The 19912-nt window shown below is 47.6% G+C and overlaps 1 protein-coding gene across 3 annotated transcripts in view; it reads left to right on the forward strand.

Annotated features, from left to right (window-relative positions):
* Positions 1-1993: 1993 nt before the first annotated feature.
* The window catches only part of RASSF2 (Ras association domain family member 2), a 45393-nt gene continuing 27474 nt past the window's right edge, over positions 1994-19912 (forward strand). The window contains exons 1-3 of one of the 3 annotated variants that reach the window (XM_034761792.1): positions 1994-2141; positions 15533-15623; positions 18893-18968. In XM_034761792.1, the coding sequence (XP_034617683.1) occupies positions 15565-15623; positions 18893-18968 (135 nt within the window). In that variant the 5' untranslated portion in view covers positions 1994-2141; positions 15533-15564. Of the gene's footprint in view, positions 2142-8207; positions 8345-15515; positions 15624-18892; positions 18969-19912 lie in introns of those variants that run through there. The other 2 variants (XM_034761793.1, XM_034761794.1) reach the window with 2 other exon arrangements.

Here is a 19912-nt window from a genome sequence, read left to right on the forward strand (position 1 = left end):
GCTTACAGGCTGCATGGACAAGCCAGGCATTTTTTTCTTTCAGAGTACGAGTGCCGCTATTCAACTGAGGGCATGTCATCACTAGCAACAGCAAAGAGGACCAGCAGCGAAAGAAAGATAGTTCTAATCCATCCAATTTAAGAAATTTTTTCCTATCCCGCAGAACAAGTTCAGGACACCAATGCTACACAAACACACCTCGGCACACAAAGCCCCCATTGCAAGAGGCAGCTTGGAACAAAGAGTCAGTTTATGAAAGGGATTATATGATTGGTTTGCCTGTCATAGCAGGAGTCTGGACTCAAAGATTCAGGAAGTCCAGTCCAGTCCTGTGTTTCTATGACTCCTACATTCTATTCCCAGCTCAGCACCAACCTGGGCAAGTTATTTAGGCCAGAACTTCTAGACACGTGCAAGGTGCTCAACACCGGGGTAGGTCAGCCCACTTAGGGTATGTTTACCCTGCACACTAAGCCCGGGCTCTGACTCAGGTTTGAGCCCAAGTGCCCATTCCATCCACACACATCAGCCTGACTTGGGTCAGCAAACGCTCAGGACACAGGACCTTGCTAGAGGAGTGGGTCAGAGCTAGAGATTTCTGCATTGAGCCCAATAGCTTGTGGTAGAAGCTAGCGTGACTAATCTACAGCAGTGGCTCACAACTTTTCCAGACGACTGTAATTTGTCTTGTGTACCCCCAAGTTACACCTCATTTAAAAACTACTTGCTTACAAAACCAGACATCAAAATACAAGTGTCTCAGCACACTATTACTGAAAAATGGCTGACTTTCTCATCTTTACCATATACTTATGAAATAGATCAGTTGGAATATAAATAGTGTATTTATATTTCAGTGTATAGTATACAGAGCAGTATAAACAAGTCATTGTCTGTATGACATTTTAGTTTGTAGTGACTTCACTAGTGCTTTTTATGTTGTAAAACTAAGCAAATCTCTAGATGAGTTGATGTACCCCCTGGAAGACCTCTGTGTACCCCAGGGGAGCCCGTACCCCTGGCTGAAAACCACTGACCTAAAGAAACGCCCAAGCTAGACGTAAGGACTCCAAGGATGGAGAACAGATGTCCCTTGGCAATCTGATCTCATGGTTAATTACCAGCACGGTTCAAATATTCCACTTTATTCCCAGTTTGAAAACTCTTCAGTTTCTAGTTTATGGAGTTTGGATCTGCCTATGCCTTCGACATGGATTTAAGGATTAAGACTCCTGCTCGCTCATTCCAATGATGCGTCAAAGTGGTGAGGACTCCTGATCCCTACAGACCCGTACTGTGTTTGATCTGGAGTGACAACTAGGGTGACCAGATATCCCGATTTTATAGGGACAGTCCTGATTTTGGGGTATTTTTCTTATATGGGCACCTATTCCCCCCCCCCCCCCTCATCCCAATTTTTCACACTTGCTGTCTGGTCACCCTAGTGACAACTGTGAGATGCAGGTGTGAGAACCCCCAGCCTGGGCAGATCCTTTGGCCTAGACCCTCAAACGTAGCCAGACCCCCTCAGGCCTGGGGCCTTTGTGACTTTTCACCAAGGATTTTCACAAAAGTTTTCTCTCTTTCCCATCACAGCCCCATACCACCATCGCCAAATGATGTTAGTGCAGCTAGTGCCCCTCCAAACCCACTGCTCCCGTGCGCTGGGCTTTCCAAGACACCCGCGTCCCAGCTCTATCCTCTTTAGCCTCCCGAGGTTTGCAGTCCCAGCCTGGGGGAGGCTCTCCAAGCCAGCCAGCCAGCCACCCTCCTCCGTCCGAGGCTGATGACACTCCAAACTCTGGCAGCTGCTGAAACCACTAACCAGCTGCGCATTGTCGGGGCGGGCCCCGAGGCTCCTCCTCCCTTCTCCCCACCGAGCAGGGGGGCTGGAGACACCAATGAGGCTGCGGAATTGCGCGGACGAGCCGCGGCTATTGGTGCGGGGGGCTCCTATCAGCCGAGGGGGCGTAGGGAGACGGGGAAGTGGGGGAGGGAGGCTGAGAGGAGCAGGCGGTGTCTGCCCTCGCCCCGCGGGCAGCTGATGGAGGCGCGGGGTGGGCGCCCGGAGCGGGCACCGAGGCGGAGCAGCGGGGCGGCTCCCCGGCGGGGCAGCTGCTGATTGCCCGGCCCAGCGCACGGTAAGCGCCGGCCGCTCGCTCTGCAGCCCTGCTAGGGGGGCGCCCGGGTGGGGTGCACGGGTTTGCGGCGGGAGGAGTTGGGTAACAAAGGCGGGCCCTTGTCAGGGGATCCCTGCCCCGGCCCCAGTCCCTGCTCATGGGCTGCAGCCTGCAAAGTTTAGCAGCCGCTTGCAAGGCTGCTCCCACGTTGCAAGAGGCATCCTAGAGCGGCCGGGGGGCTGCTCAAGGCGGATCTCCGTGCGGGAGCGATCGGGGGGATGGGGCGAGTGGCCTAGAGCCGCGTGCCCGCTGCAGAGCCGTACAGCCCTGGCGCAGTGGATGGAGCAGCGGGCGGGGAGCCAGGATGCCTGGGTTCTGTTCCTGGCTCTGGGGGGCAGGTATGGATGCAGGGGGTCTAGGGATTACAGGAGCAGGCTGGGAACAAGAGATCTGGGATTCTCGTCCCAGCTCAGGGAAGAAGTGGGGTCCAGGAGTCAGGACAAGGCTGGAGACCCCTGGGGAGTCTTCTCCAACTTTGCCACTTAGTATCTGCTCTGAAGCAAATTGCATCATGTTGGTGTCCTCCTTAGCCATCAGCAGGGGTGGTTGGGTAACTCTCCCCCGCCTGTTTTTATTTACACAGACTCCCAATTCCATTTGGACTCTGCTCTGTGTAGGTCGGGGGGAGAAGGATGCTGAAAGAGGAAGAAACTGGTTTCTGGATTTCGAGTGTCTTGTTTTCAGTAGGCACCTAGCAAAGTTCACAAAGCTGTTCAGTGTGTCAGACTTTCTGTTCTAAATCCTGATTTATGGGGAGGTCAATGTGCAATGAGAGGCGTTGGAGGGAGATTAGATCAGGAGCTATTCAGTGGGTGTGTGTATATTGAACTTTTCAAGTATACTTTTCAAGTAAGTTTCCCTGGAGGAGGAAGAGAGGGAAGGACTTACGGGTTTTCACAGATGTGCTCCTCCATCCCAACCCAGTATGAATTCCAGCAATTGGTTGGGCAAACATTACCACATGGGCCCTCTGAAAATAATAAAACCGCTACAATTGCAATCTTTGAAAGGGGGAGACAGCAGCGGTTCGGAACCTTTTTTTTTTTTTTTTTTTTTAACTATGGAGGGATCTTTATTGGCCCAAATGCTGTGTTTATGTGAAACATGTTCCAGTCGAGAGCCCCCTGGGCCCTGCGAACCTCCACATTTCCCCCTCTCCCCGTAAATAAATTTTTGCAAGTTTGAGACTTGTGTGGGTAAGACAGACTCATGTGCCTTAACAAAATAAGTGTGACTAAGCACACAAACTGTAAAAAGTCATTAACTTAATACTTCACAGCTCTTTTTAAAGTCAGAAGGTGCCATTATGATCATTCAAAGCTCTTGGCTTCCTAACGGACTCCTTAAATGTGTTTGTGATTGAGTAATGATAACATGGCTCAGAATAATGACCTGTGTAGTGAGACTGTTAACGAAGAACCTGCTCAAGTGCTGATTTCACCAGCTCATCGGCACCACTCCAAGATGTAAGAGATGCGCAGGCCTCGTGCTGACCCCTTGGACAGTGTCGACTCACCCGAATTGACCTGCGCGTGAGCTGGTTTTAGTGCTCATGAAAGATGCCGTGTGGGCTGGAGTCTTATGTTGATTTCCAGAGCAGCTGCTGCCTGGCGAGAAACAATGGGGAGGGGGGTACAGTGGAATGCTTCTCCCCGCTGGCTTGGTGACATCTTAGTTAGGGGTGAAAGGATAGTTCAGTCTGTAGTCCTGGACCTCTGCTGAGATCTCTCATGTGGATCTAGCCCACGGGAGAGGACTGGACTCAAACCCACCAGCTCATTTCCTGTAGGCCACAAAGAGCCGTTTGATGGCAACTATTTCTAGTCGGGCTGGGTTTGAACCAGTGATCTAGGGGTGAAGATCCCATTGCTCTGACCCATCCCACTTAATTTCCCTGGGTCTCATCTCGAGGCCTTACTACCCTTTGCATCTAACTTGTACTTGGCTCCTCTCCATTTCCCCTGAGCAGGACCCTTCCAGGCAATATCCACTTGGGCCTAAGCAGGGGGTTTTAGTGCCCAGCTTCATAACAGGTAGCATGCTTTTCCCTGTCCAGCCGCATTGCAGGGCACAGTACCAGGCTTCCAGTAGGACAGTGGCTTTAGCCTTCTCCCGCTAAATTGGATACTGGGCTCCCATTATAGGAATTGCCCTGTGGACTTGGGTCAGCAGTGCTTACAACAGCTGGGCTAGAGATACTGCCATTGCCTAGGGCAGCAGTTCTCAAACTGGGGGTTGGTATCCCAAAGTGGGTCCCCCAGGCTTTGACTCCTGGGCCCAGCAAATCTAAGCCAGCCCTGATGACCCCATTAAAACCGGGTCGTCACCCACTGTCTGGAGCTGAAGCCTGAGGGCTTCAGCCTTGGGCAGTGGGGCTCAGATTACAGGCCCCCCTAGGGGGCGGGCAATGGGGCTTTGGCTTTGACACCCCCCCCCCAACACCCCAGGGTGGCAGGGCTCGGGTGGGCTCAGGCTTCGGTCCCCCCTCCTGGGGTCGTGTAACAATTCTTGTTGTCAGAAGGGGGTTGCGGTGTGATGGAGTTTGAGAACCCCTGGCCTAGGGCATGTGAGAATTGCTGGAGTGAGCACCTGTTTGTGAGTAAAGCAGCCTTATTTAGGACAAGGATGGAGAGGGCTCCATGTGACCATTTATGTTGCATGGGCCTAAGACCATTTGGGCAGATTGCCCTCACCGGGTTATGGGTCACGGGGTAGGGAGGGAGTTGATACTTCTCAAGGTGGACTCAAAGCGCAGAAATATCTGTTGAGTGGGGCATGTGTGGGGATTCACACTCGGGCAGCTTTTAGTGGTGGGGATGTTGTTCTTCCACCCTAAGCTGCTATGCACACGTCTTTCAGACATGCCTGGCTCTCTCCGAAGATCAGAGCGATCTCCCCATAGCCAAGGGAGTACCTCTGCATGCTTAGCTGGTGGGAACTGGTGCTGAATGTCCCAGCTTTGAGCCCCACTGTGACCCACAACAATGGCTCCTTTTTCACACCCAGACCCAACAGTTTAGGAAGTCAGTCCAGGGCTTCCAATGGTGTTTTGATGCTCTTTCCTGACTCTTAATATCCTGCTTTCTGGCCTGAGGGTGGCCTCTGATGTTTCTGGCTGTCTGCAGATGCAGGAGCATGACCTTGGGGTTAGTTTCACTAGGTTTGTGTTTGGAGGGTTTCCTGTATAGTCATTAACTTTCATTTTAAATAAAAACTTAGATCTGCGCCTAGGAAGGTGCACTGTGTCTGCCCCGAGGAATCGCTCTGATCCAATTCTCCGTGCCCATCAATTAGCATAACTGTGCTGGTGTTACACCCTGTAGATGAGCAGGTGCCAGGTTAGCAAACTACAGCAATAGGGCAGTTTACACCAGATCCCGGCCACTAATGAGAGCTGTTCCTGCCACAAGGGATGAAATCCCTTCTATAGGAAGGGATGGAAAACCCCCATCTCTCCAGAGAAACGTCACTTCTCGCTGTTGCTCAAGGTTTCTGTCAAGTTCTGGGCTAACTCCCGGAAGTGTCCCCTGCCATCGCAGCCTGTTTCTCCTTTTCTGCCATCACTGTTGCCATCACGGCTTAGGGTGCCCTCCAGATGGGCAGGCCCAGCAAGAGGCTTACGGGAGCAGCTTTGTTTGAGAGTGGAGCACATGTGTGTTGTGCTGCCCTGCCCGGGGCACCGCGGTGCTGTGAGTGGGGAGGGTGTCGGATGAATCCGAACACTGCTGTCTGGGGGCATAGGCTGCCGGAGAGTATGCCATTCCACTCTTCGCCAGCACACAGGGGTGAGTCAAGTGGCTGTGAAGGAACCCAGCAGTCTGGGTTGGTAGGGGTGGCTTTGCAGAGCAGATGGGTTTGTCAGGACCTGGACAGAATGATCTGAAAAAGATTTTTAGGGTAGATTGCATTTTGGTACAGTCAGCCCTGAAAGTGACTTTAGAAACAGATAATGTTGCATGACAAACCTGCTAAATCCTGATATTCCCAACATTCTGTGTGTGCAGGAGGCATTGAGTTTTCGAATTGGTTCAGGAAACCTCATATAATTTCACACTTCTATGTAGCCCCCTTCCACTAAAGCTTTGAAAGGACATTGCAAAGAGTAAGGGATTCTTTTAGTATGCATGCGGGCCAAATAGTAATTAAATAGGCTCCATTTTTAATGGTTGGGTAAACTGAGGCACGGTGCAGCTACCTGACTTTGCCCAAGGTCACGTACAGACCTGCTGGCACCGTTGGTGATAGAACACTGGCAGCTGAAGATGGTAAAGTTCAAACTGGACAAAAGATTTAAGTCTTTCACTGGAAGGGTTAGCCGCTGGAACGGCTTAACAAGCGGTGTAACAAATGCTCTCTCTTGGACTCTTTAAATGAAGTTATGCTCTAGTTCAACCTTGACTTACACAGTTTTTACTGCAGGAATCGCTGGGGGAAATTCTGCAGTCTGTGTGGTATGAGAGGTCAGAGTAGCTCATAATGGTCCCTTCAAGCTTTAAAATCTATTTATATATGAAACCCAGGAGTCCTGACCCTGACCTGTGCACTAGCCACTACATCCTGCTCCGTCCACAAATTTGTTGATCTCAGCCATCCCCTTTCCTAGATCAGAGGCATCTTGTTTAGCCAGCGTTTCTGAAAATAAAGGAATTGTTGCAGGTAATGCAGTTCTACCTATATGTATTGCTTGGTAGGGACAGCCTCCAGGATTCCTTGATCAGCTGGAGTTTTCTGTTAGCAGTGTCTGCTCAAAGCTTTAAGTATCAGATCTGATTCTCTTTTAATAACCCAAACTCGTGGCGTCTCTTGCTGCACCAGTCTTCATCGGTTCCTGTGTCTCCTTTGTCCCATTTATTCCTACACCATACAGGTTTTCTTTATACCTGCGAGTAAAGGCATGGCGTGTGTAACAGCGTGAAAGTGACCCATACTTGCCATCTTTGCGCACTTCAGTTGCTCGTTCAGAATGCTCCATGCTGCTCCGGTGCCATCTGGGTGGCCTGTCGAACTGTGTTAAAGGGAGATGAGCAGAAAGGCCATTTGACTCGATGATGCAGCAGCCGTAAAGTGGTGGAGCAAATCAGGCTTCGTGTAGGGCGCCGAGCATTCTTTCTGGCCATCGGGACTAAAGTAAGGTTTAACATCTGATATGTGTGTGTAACCCTAGACTAGACTAAAGCTCCTCATGTAGTAATTATATAGCATAAGGGGAGGGTGGCATTTTTAACATGCACCTTTGGGTGCTACAATACTAGATGTTAATAAAATCATCCTTTAGCAGGCTTTGTTCTTCATTGGCAGAGGGATTGACTCCTTGACTTACTAGGTTTCTTCCTTAAGCTTCTATGATCCTAAATTCTCGATAAGATAATGAATCATCTGATTCATTCCCCACCACTCCTCTCTGTCTCTGCAACCTACAGCAACACTAATTTCTATTGCTTTTGCTTGAATTCCCCAAATGCCATTGTAGTTACTATGGGCTTCTGCCACAAAAGGACTTCACATTCCCAAGTGCCACTTCAATTCCTAGGCCACAGAGTGAGACAGTACTTCTGACCAGGTCTAAATAAGAGCCGTTTTGCTGCACCTCTTGGGGGTTGTTTTGTGCATTGACTTGTCAGGTGTTTGATCTTGTTTACATTGAGCTGCTCAGACCATCTCTCCAAGAGAGTGGTGGCCTGTAAAAGACCTCATGTTTGTATTATGAGGGCTGGAAGTACTGGTTCACCTCTGTGGGTAAGCTCTGGTATTCATAATTTTTAAAAGGAGATCCTTACACATCAAGGAAAGTAAGTCTTGCCTTGGGTGTGAGGTTGTCAGCGTCAGACTGCCAAGCCCCTTTCTAGAAACCCTGCATGAGGAACCTTGAATCTGCACAGCAAACCCCAAAAAAGGAAGAACTGGCAGCTTTTTGTCTTGCTTAGGAAATGGAGATGGTGACAGAGATGAGGGTGTCAGAGAAGGCTTAAACAGCTTGTCACTTCAGATCTAGCAGCCAGTCGATAAACAGGAAGTTGGAGCTCAATCAAAAGCAAATCTTCCGTCTGAGAAGCTGAAGACACCCTGGCAAGGCTGCTGCACCGGCTCTAAGTCGCTTTCACAAAGGGAGGGCTCTTCCCAGGCATCAACTTTTTTGAATCATAAGGCAGGCAAAATACATAAGGGTAAGCCCATTTACCTTCTATAAATTCATCCATAATGTAACTTTCAAGAGAAACCAGAGGGTTGGGCTCTCTCTCTCCCGTTGTAGATAAATTAAACACCATGTGGCTCAGCTTGGGGACCTTACTAAGTACGTCTGCAGTTAAGATCTCCACAACCTTTTTGCAAGAACCATTTTTTGTGAGGGTGTCCCTGGCCTTAATTTCTCTCCTTTACCTTGACTGCTGCACTCTACCCCAGAGACAGCTGCATTTTATTATTGCTGTTTTACATATGGCTTCAAACCTTTTAAATGGCAACTACAGTAGCCACCGGGTGCTCCAGGCGCCTACTGCCTGAATTAAAACTTGCAACGTGAACATAAACAAAGGACTATCCATAAATATATCCACTGCCCCCTATTCTTCTTAACACAGACAGCAGTGTGTGTGCATGAGAGGGTGTACAGCATGTCAGAAATGCTAATAAATCTGGGCTCCACCAGACCATGATAGGTGGTTCCCAAATCAAAGACCGTTCTCTTTCACAGGTGCTGGAGCTGGGGGTGCTGTGCACCCCTTGGCTTGCAGTGGTTTCCATCATATGCAGTGTTTACAGTTTGGTTCGATGGCTCTCAGCACCCCCGCTATACAAATTGTTCCAGCGCCCCTGCTCTAGTTTATGTTGAGGTTGCTCCAGCTTGAGAGCCTTTGCTGATTTCAGCAGTGGCTGAGTGTTTGAAGGGTGCTGTATAAACTGCTCTAAGAGGCCTCCCGGCACTTCTTGGCTTAGGCATGCGGCTGCTAAGGAGCTTCAAGGATGCTCTTCATGTAGACTTGGAAAGATTAGATTTTAATCGTAAACATTGACCTCACTGTGTACACACAATCCGACACACACATATTTTCATCGATTAATAATCGACATTTACAGATAGGCCTAGGAAGGAAAATGCTGCTTGAGAACTTAGCTGCATTTGATTTGAGGATATGTACTTTCTACATTTTGAGGTGGTGTTGACTCTCTGTGCTTCAATGGTTCTATAAAGCTTTAACTTTTTGAATCTGGGTGACTACTGTCATTCAGTCTGTGAAAATTTAAATCCATGCAAATCTTAAAAGCCTGAAACCCATAATTTTGCACAACAGTGAGAATTTAAATCAAGGGGGAGAAGCTTAAAAATAAATATTATGTGTCAAAAATGACAATAACATAGAAATCGAATTCTGCAAAGCCTATCTATGGGTATATTAAGACAAGTAGACTGCTAAGGGGAGTAAATGGATAGAGGCAAATTCCCCGGCTGATGCAAATTGTCATTGCTGCATTGGTTAGTTCAAGGTAAAAACCTCTAAGTTCCCCAGTATTTTTATGAAGTATTGAGAGCCAACAGGCTTGTTATCTCCATAGAACAGAAACATCAGTCTGGTTGCTTCTTTGCAGCTGTTTGATGCAGCCAGTGCTTATCTCTGTGGCCTTTGGGTAACTCTGATCCTGAGGAGAAGCCCTGACAGGCATAATGCTGTGTGTGTTTTGAGATGGCAAAGGAGTCTAAGAGCCCTAAAGAAAAACACACACACTGCCCATCTGTGTGTGACTTGGGTAACGTTTTTGCATGGGACAAGTAACTGTGTAACTTTTTCTTCCTCTGTGTGGTAATTACTTGGTGGTAACTTCCCCAACGGTTCCTAACTTTTGATGATGTTGCAGAATACACTAGTCACGTAGCCTCTGGTTTCGTTAATGGACCCCTTTGAGGAAGGGAGATGGGTGGGTGTAAGGGCTTCTTGGTGGAGCTCTCTGTAGCGGAAGGTAATTATTCCCGTAGCCTCGAGGCCCCAACCTAGATTTGGGTCCTGTAGTGCTAGGCTCTATATTGATTTTTAATAAGAGACAGTCCCTGCACCAAAGAGTGTGGGGTGTGAATTTTCATAAGTGCCTAAGGGAGTTAGGTGCCTAACTCTGTTAAATGCTTTAGAAAAAAAATCTCCCCTTTTAGAATTTAAATAGCGCAAATGGACAAAAGGTGGATAAAAGCCAGTATTCTCGTTGTCTGAGGCCCACGGAGAGGAAGCGACTTGCCCAAGGTCACCCAACAAGTCTGGCGGAGATGGGAATTGAATCAAGATCCCGTCAGCACCAGGCCAGGGTCTCAATTACATGAACACTGTCCTTTCCTCTCAAAATAATCATAGAATATTAGGGTTGGAAGAGACTTCAGGAGGTCATCTAGTCAAGAGACTCCACCCTCAGGGAAGGTCAAATTGAGGTAGTACAAGGTGGCTGGAAACTTTCCCAGGCCAGACATCTTGTTGAAAGGTTGATCTTCAGCCATACTGCTGCAAATCTTGGTTGTATGTATTTGCCTCCGCATCAGTCTGTGTGTCTCGGATGCAGCCTTGTCGCCTCTTCCCGACTCGCCTATCAGTCACCTATCCCTCCGTCCCTGCTGTCTTTGTAATAGCAATTGCTCTTGTCTGAAAGATGGATGGATCCCACCCCTCCCCCGCTGCAGTGCCGTCTCTGCTCTGTTCCTCCCTTCTGAGCTCGCATAGAATAAGACATAATTTCCTCATTTACGGGTCTCCGAGGGTTTTGTCGCCCATCCTGGTTTCAGTTTGGCCGACGGACGCTCATCCATTCTGTTCGGATATCTATGCCGTCCGGCCGGCCCCATTACTCATACCACCCTCTTGCTCTGTCTTGAATTTTTGCTCTTTCAAAGAGGGCATGAGGAGCTGGTCGCTGGTTCTCTACCCATGTTTCTGCTGAGCGTTCAGGGAGAACTGGGTGTAGAAGTGCATGGCAAGATCTGTCCTGTGAGTATGTTGTTTGTTTCTATAGCAGTAATTCTGTCCACTTAATATCTTACAATTTCATATCACTCTTCATTCAGAGGTCACAGAAATTCTGGTGTGAAGGTCAGTGTTATCCCTGTTTTACTGATGGGGGCAGGGGAGAGAAAGAAGGGGGGAAAAGGTCCAAGTCAGTGGCCATGCTGGGAATACATGCCTTATCTCTTCAGAGATCAATCTGTGGGCCATGATCTTTGGCGAGCTGGCTGGGAAGGAGGCTGTTGAGATAGATGTCCAGGCTCCTTGCAGGACAGCCTGATGGCCTCTGAGAACGTCTGTGAGTGCGGAAGAGCCCAGCTGCCTCTACTAGACACCGTTATGTGGTCTGCAATGGGCGGGGAATTGGTCCACAAGAGAATCTCTCTGTTAGGATGCGGACTGCACTACGCACCGCGATGCTTTTCTTCTGAGGATCTCTTTATGAGCACTGAACTTTCCACGAAGTAGAGAAGTGCTGTTCTTGACTTCTGCCATTGATAAATCAGGATTTTTCCCTTTGTAAGTTTCCATAGTTCACCTCCTTGGAGGTGAATAACATTGAGATTGGTTGGTTGTGAAGTTAATTAGTCAGATTACACAGGTACATTTCTGCCTATCAAAATGAGCATGTACGTGGAACAAGTCTAAAAAGGGGAGAGGAATGATACAAGACCCAGAGACCACAACATGGATACTAAAACATTGAGAGGCAGTGTCATCTAGTGGACAGCCCACTAGACTTGGAGTTAGGAGACTTGGTTCTATTCCCAGCTTTGCACTGATCTCTTGTGTGACTTTGGGCAAGTTGCTTTTCTGTCTGTGCCTCAGTTTCCCCTCCCATCCTTTGTCTATCTAAACGGTGTGCCGGATCTGGTTTCAGTTCCTGTCCCTGCCACAGATTTCCTGTGTGACCTTAATTTCTCCGTGTCTAAGTCTCGCCATCTGCAAACTGGAGACAATACTACTTTTCCCCAACTTTTAGACTCTAAAAGCTCTTCAGGGCAAGCACGGTCTTTGCTACGTGTGGGTACGTTAGCTAACACAATGGGACCCCGATCACAGCTGTGACTTGTAGGGCTATGTCAGTACTAATACTAACAATTGTCCAGAGTTCATAATGTGGCAGTCTAAACATGGCTCATGTTTGCCTGACCAGTAACACACCTCTGGTCAATATTAATGTTTGTTACTCTTTTTTTTTTTCCATTGGAGACTATTTCCTTCTAATTTTTCTAAGTGAACATTGCCTACCTCCCTCCAGGCCATTCACAGCTTAACCCAGCTATTTCAGCCTTGCTGAGGTGGTTGTGAAACTCAGTAGCATAAGCTAGAAAATAAAAAGCCGTGTTAGTCTTTCCGTCATTAGTTGCGTTCTTATTTTGCGTTTCTGTTCTCCTTTTTCAGGAGAATGCACTGTGGACAGAGATGTTAGCTGTAGCTTTGAATTTCCTGCCCTTTGTCTGCTTGTGTCTCACGCTCGCTGTTGCTGGGTTTAAATATAGGCTTTTGTGCTTGGGCCGCTGCTGGATTTAGAAGCATGGAGTTGGAATGTAGCTGCAGTTTTGGTCAGGATTGTGCCAGTGTGGGATGGGAGAGGGTATCCTAACTGTGGCCCAGGAGAACTGGGAGCAGGGATTTCTGACCCAGTCATTGGCTCCTGTGTGACTGCGGGCAAGTCACCTCACTGTGCCTTCATTTCCCCTTCTGTAAAATATCCACCTCCTTGCAGTGTGACGCGAACTAGCGTATTTGTGTGAAGGGCTTTGAGGTCCTGAAGCGACTTCCCTGTGCAGTATTGCTGTGAAATTCACTCCAGACCCTGCTACCACCGTATGGATCTGCCATCGACTTCAGTGTGATACTGAGCTAGAAGACCCTGTATCTTTAACTTAACACGTGGGCCCTTCTCTTCAAGTCAAAGAGAAGGACTGAGCAATTTCCTTAGGAAACAAATAACAATACTACCTGGATCTCAGAGTGCTTCTCATCTGCAGAGTTCAAAGCACTTTACAAAGGAGGTCCAATAATAGTATTGCCATCGTACAGCTGAGGAAAGTGCGTGTGTGTTGTGTATAAAGTGGTGGATATTTTTGGCATGAAATCTCATATTTAAGTATCTATTACAGAAGTGTCTGATTTGTGCTGGGGTCTCAAACAGGGATCAGGGTCCCCTGTACTAGACACTTCACAAACACGTAATGAAGAAATGTGCCCTGAAAAGCGTACATCTTTCAAAGTAATGCAATGATTTCTAATTATTTGTTAAGTAATTGAAGTGAGAGTTTAAGTAAAAAAATTGTACACGCACCCAAGTGAGTTAGGAGCCTATGTTTTCCAAAGTGCCTAAAGCTCTTGGCTGTCTTGGGAAACATCTCATTTTAGTTATGCTTCGTAGCTCCCAATAAATAAATAAATAGAAACTGACAATTTCATGTGGGGACACTTCAGAGGTAAAAAAAATGAATGACTTTTTTTTTGGCAAGTGTCTGTCTCCACATCTAAACTCATGCAATTGCAATAAATAAATAAATCATTGGACCTCAATGTAAAAAATCAACTTTGGTGGCAAGGCCATTCTGCATTTGAAAGTTTATAATATGTAGGTTTTTTTGTTTTGTTTTGTTTTTTTTAGGGGAGTGAAATCAGGATGAAAACACAACTGGTTTGTTTTTTCCAAGTGTATACAGGGGAAACAGGCAGTTCTTTGTGTGTGAAATGGTGTTGTTCCCTTGCAACTGAAACGAAAGGCAGGACCCAAAATGTTCAGGTGGTCGAGTGTTTGATGTGAAATAGTCACAACAACTGGACTGAGGCCCCAGCTGATCAAAGACAGTGTTACTTTCCACTGGGGAATTCAAACAAGCTTCTCCTTAGAAGCAGGTTCAAATATGATGGCTGGGGATATTTGGTGTTGATACCTGGGGGTGGAAAATGCATGTCCCCTCGGGCTGCTGGTGATTGGTCAAAGGAGAGTCTTGTGTTCAGGCCAACTATCTTTGTATTTGTTTATTTATCATTTTCCCTACTGGGTTCAACCAAAACACCTCTCCTGATCCAGTGGAGTCGAAAAGCATGTTCCAAATTTTCTTCCTATCTGTAGAATCCAAGGTTGCCTGGCCTCTAGTCTCCCTTTAGAAACACCACTGAACTGGATGGAGGTTTCTGTGTCTGTTGCAGCCATTCTCAAAACAACAGAGGGTATCCTAAGTTGCATCCTGATAAGGAGTGGTAGGATGGAGGGGAACCTTACTGTGAGTAGGGGTGGGTGAGAACTGACCTAAACTGGAATCTGATCTGAATGATAAATAGTTCTCCTTCCCGCCACCCAGGTCCTATTTGCACTTGTGGGAATCCAGGGAGTGGAAGTGTCAACATACCTTCAGAGGTGCCCCTGGCATTTCCAGCTCAGAAAGTAACTGGCAGCTCCCGGTAACTGATGAGAGCCTGTTAGATTTAAGAGATGTCCCTCCGAACCTTTGGATGTGTGGGTTAAACATGATTATCATTATTAATGCAATAGCACCAAGGAGCGCTCTGGTCATGAACCAGGACCCCATTTTGCTAGGCACTGTACAAACACAGCACAATAAAATGGTCATTGCCCTAACCTTTGACAATTATCCATCAGTAGAAGGTGGGAGATCAGGACTCCTGGGTTCTATTTGTGCCTCTGCCAAATGGCTCACTGTGCGACCTGCAGCAAGTCAGTGAGTGTTTGTTTTTATGATCACACCTAAAGTTCCCAACGCTCCAGGTGCTGTACATAAAGTAAGAACAGCCCGAAAGTGCTTAGAACCTGAATAGATGAAAGAGAGAGAGAGAGGATAATTATCCTCATTCACAGATGAGAAACTGAGGCCCAGAGAGTAAGTGAATTGCTTGTAAGTGGGGAGTTTGCAATAGAGCTGGGACTTGAAACCAGAACACTAGTGTCCAAGTGCAAGTGTCCTCTTCTCCTCATCTGTAAAACGGGTATGATATCTGCCTCAGAGGCTCAATACCTTCCTATCTGAAAAGGGCTTGGGTGGAAGGATATAATAGAAATACAAAGTATTCTATTAATTGTGTCTCCCTGGGTCGGCTTAGTATGGTGCACTTGCAGTGATTCCCTTTACTTTCCCCTCACCTGACTTTTCATATTTCTGCTTTTAAGTCCATCATTTGAATTGGAACTTTCTATTTTGCCGTCTGCACCATGGACTGATGTAGCTGACAGATGGATCCAAAGTTCTGAAGTCAGTGGAAAAACTCCCGCAGAGTTGACGGGGCTTTGGATCCGGCCCAATCTACACATATTAAGATGGAAATGATGCAGTGATTAATGCAAATTTCTCTTGTATCTTTCTCCTCCCCCCTCCCCCGCCCTCTACAATTCAGATCTCCGCTCCTAATGAAAGAAGATTGTGAGGATGGATTACTGCAGCCAGTCATCCCTAGTCCCCTGTGGAAAAGACAAATACATTTCAAAGTAAGATTACAACCAGAGCTTAACGCAGAAATATTTTTGGTATTATGATTTATTTATGAAAGGCCCCGGTGACTGGTGGAGGAGGGGCAGATGCAGACACACAAAGAACTTAAAGCTGTGGACAGAGGTGGAAGGGGAGGTGATCTCTCTAGCAATTGATGATTCAAAGCATGGAAAAATCCACAGAGGAGCCTTGGGGGGGAATAGTAACATTCCATGGCTGAGAAATCATTGAATGGGTTGCAGCCAAGGAGATGAAGATGGAAAGATGCTGGTTATTACCCAGCCCCCTAAGTAGGAATAAGCTATAACAACAGATCAGTAGAATTACGTTGGTAAGAAGAAAAAAAAAAAATCGCACCCCTAACTGAAAGAGTTACCCTGGAACAAAAGTTGCGTAGACCAGGCCCAATTCTCTGCATGTGCCTTAGATTGAGGTGCCCCCAAATCACTGGACAAGTGTTTTGGGAAATTTTTGGCTGTAGTCTGTCTGTCTGCCTCAGTTTTCCTATCTGTAAAATAGGAATGATGATAATTATGTATATTTATAAAAACATTGCTCGAGCATGCAGGGGTGTAATCAGAAAGGCCAAGGCACAACTGGAGTTGCAGCTAGCAAGGGATGCAAAGGGTAACAAGAAGGGTTTCTACAGGTATGTTAGCAACAAGAAGGTGGTCAGGGAAAGTGTGGGACCCTTACTGAATGGGGGAAGGCAACCTAGTGACAGATGAGAGCGAGGGGGTAGTGAAGCACTGGAATTGGGTTACCTAGGGAGGTGGTGAAATCTCCTTCCTTAGAGGTTTTAAGGCCCAGCTTGACAAAGCCCTGGCTGGGATGATTTAGTTGGCATTGGTCCTGGTTTGAGCAGGGGGTTGGACGAGATGACCTCCTGAGGTCTCTTCCAACCCTAATCTGCTACAATTCTAACCGCCCCCCTTTGCAGAGTTTGATGCCTCCAAATTGGAAGTGTTGTGCAAATGCTAGGTGTCCGTCCTATGGTAGTTTAATAGAAATGTTACCTAGGTGATACCTAATCGTCCAGCGATTGGGCAATTTGTGAGATGCCTGGTTGGATGGATCAGACGTTTAGTGACCTTTGCATGGGAACAATGTTATTCCCAGGCTGGGGGAAAAAAAAAAAAAAAAACGCCTCTAGAGGTCAGGAAAATACTGCACCTGCCGCACTCCGGGCCTAACCGGCCAATGTGTTTTGGCTGCTTTGCATTGTCAGAGTAGTGCCAAGCAGCCAAAGCTACCTGGAGGATCAGGCCCGAGGGCCCTAATTCTTAAATATATTTATGTTCCTAACCTCCATTGAAATCAATGGGACTTAGGTGCCTAAACACCTTCGAGGATCTGGACCTGTGTACCTATGCTAGGTCTCTCTTTTCCCTCCCCTCCTCCCATTCAGTATCTACACCTGTGGTGCTATTTAAACTGTAAGATCGGGGGCTGGTGCAGTGAATAGACATCAGAAATGTGTTGTGATGGGGGCTGTTTTATTATTTTGACAATAAATGCGGTACCAAGTCAAATGACTGTGTGTTCCCTAAGCTGCTTGTCTTGCAGCCTTGAAGTCTGCTTTATCAAGGTCGGTCTGTCTGAGTTTTTTGTTGCAGTGGGTTTTTTGATCATTGGAAGAAAGGCCTCTTGCGAAGCCCAGACAGCATTCCTTCAGGACAGTGTTGGCTGGCAGGACACAGTCGTTGTGGCTGCGCACTCCTTACTCTTGACCGGAAGATGCAATAAACAAGCATTGATGGCCCCCATATTTGGGGCGTGTGCTTAGAGTGGAGCAAAATCATTGCCCAGCTCTAGGGCCGATACGTTGATGCACCCTGCAGATTGTTTTTTGAAGGGCTTATGGAAACAAAATGGGAAGTGATCACTGGACCTCTAGTGTGTGGTTCTGGTTCTCTGGGTATCGGTTTTTCCGCATTTCCAGATGTGCAGCTGGCAGCACAGAGTGGCACAGTGTACTCCTTGTCCCATGTGGTTAATATCCTGGACTAGGACTCAGAAATTCTGGACTTTATTCTTGGCTTTATCGAAGACTGTCTTGGTCAAATCAGTTAACTGCTCAGGGCTGCACTTTGCCTTCTATGTGGATAATACTCCCTGCCCCAGTCGTGTCTGTTTAGAGCAGGGACAGTCTCTGACTCTGTGCAGGGTGGGTGGGTGGGTGAGTGAGAGAGAATCTAGGTGCTGCAATAATGCATATACTAAATGGTCACCAGTTCCAGATTCCAGCTTACTGCTCAGTAACTTTCTGGGAAGAATCCCTACTGGAAAGCATGAGCCGCCTGGCACTCGTTGGTAACAAGGACAGTGCTCTGTTAAGGTCCATCAAGGCAGGCTGAGGTACAGGAGAGGAGAAGGAAAGGAGGTGTATGTGTACAGGGGTAAGGGTGGGGAGTCCTGTTTGTCAGCCTGTCCTCACTGCCAGCCCCATATCTGGAGTAGTAGGAGCTACACAGAGACCTGATGCACCCCTAGGGAGCAGTGAGTTCCCCTCTCCAGATGGCAGCTGTTGTGCGCCACGTCATGAAGGTTGGGAAGAGGGTCTCCGTTTCCACCTCGGCATGCTTGTGCTTTTCCCCAACACGCCCCTTTTCCGTGCAGTGTGAGTGGAAGCCGAGGCAGGGAACGACCAATTTCTGGTCTCGTAGCCCTCAGTCGTTGAATGCAAGCTCTGGGGATGGCTGGATTAAGCCATCAGTGCTACGGACCCACACCCAGGGCCTCATCTCCCACAGTCAGGAGATCCCGTGGGAATCTCTGCTTTCATATCTAAGAGAAAATGTTTTTCCATCCCTTGCCGTTGTAAAGAAAAGCTTGAAAGAGCGACGCGAGCGTAACCACTGCAGTGACTCCTGCCAGAGCCTGCAGACAGTCTCCTGGGCAGATCCCAGGGCTGTAGAAGTGGGGTAGCCTAAGCCTGGCCAAAGAGAAGCAGTGCTAAGTCCCTCAGCAGGGCATCAGATGGCTCTGCCGTGGGGAGCCTGCTCCTGCCATCCCATGTAGATGCAGGGCTGCGGGGTCGTGAGGCATCGTGCCTATTACCCGTTTGTCTTAATCCAGCTCTGGCTCTGGAAGGTCATTCCTGACTCCATCAAACCTGCTTCAGGTCAGCCCCTTCAGGTTACCATTTCAGGCGCTCTGATACCACAGGGCCGGGAGCAGCATAAGAACCTGAGTTTCTCAGGCTTTGGTTCTTTCCTCGTCTCAGTGCGACTCCTTGCCTGCATTAATGTTGTTTATCTTCCAGAAACGAACTGCTGTTGCACTTGAAGACCTACAACTTGTATTATGAAGGTCAGAATTTGCAGCTCCGGTACAGAGAGGTGAGAAATCAATGAGTAAATATCAAGCAGGATGGTCTTGTGACTTAAAGGGAGGAGGCTGCGTGGAAAAACGAGACCACCTGGGTCAGTGCCCACCTTGGAGGTCAAAAAGTGACTGCTGGCAAAGCAAGCTGATTGCTGGTTATTATTGCAAGGAGGAGTTCTAAGCTGTGGGGCTCCTATTTTACGGAGGGAGACATAGAGATCCAATAGGCTCTCCCCTCTCCCACACGATCACCTTTCAGAATCAATGGGAATTTTGACACTCATTTAAATGGGAGTGGGATCCGGTCTCTTCCCAGGATTCAAAGGTTAAGGCTGGAATGGGAACACCATGATCCTTTAGACCAACTTTTTATCAGTAATATCATTGTTCCTTAATATTGCATGATTTAAGCCTGTCGCCCATTGTGTGCTGTGGGATGCTTTTTGGAGTATCGAGTGCACGGCACCTGAGAGAAGGTGGGCTTTTAGTTAGAGCAGAAGGCTGGGAGTCAGGACTCCTGGGTTCTTTTCCCAACTCTGGGCGGGGAGCATAGTCTAGGGTTAGAACAGGGGATTTCTTATCTACACTAGAAAGTTGTATCTCACTAACTATATTGGTGTCGTTAAAGAGACACAACTACCTTTACTGTGTGCAGCCGTATCTCCATAAAGGTGCTTTCTACCAGTATACTTATTTCCATATGGGAAAGGGAATAAGCTATACCAGTACAAAGTCTCTTTATACCGCTGTAACTGCCTCTGTTCTAGGGCTTTTACCAGTATAACTACATTGGCTTAAAAAAATCATGCCCCTAAGCAAAATATTAGTCCTAAAACTTAAGGGTAGACTAGGCGTGGAGTCAGGACTCCTGGTTCTGTTTCCAACATTGCCCAATGGCATGATGTCACACACTGAGTAAATCCAACCCCATTTGGTTTTCCATTTCCCTGTCCATACC

The sequence above is a fragment of the Trachemys scripta genome, chromosome 2, assembly GCF_013100865.1.
Source record: "Trachemys scripta elegans isolate TJP31775 chromosome 2, CAS_Tse_1.0, whole genome shotgun sequence".
NCBI lineage: Eukaryota > Metazoa > Chordata > Testudines > Emydidae > Trachemys > Trachemys scripta.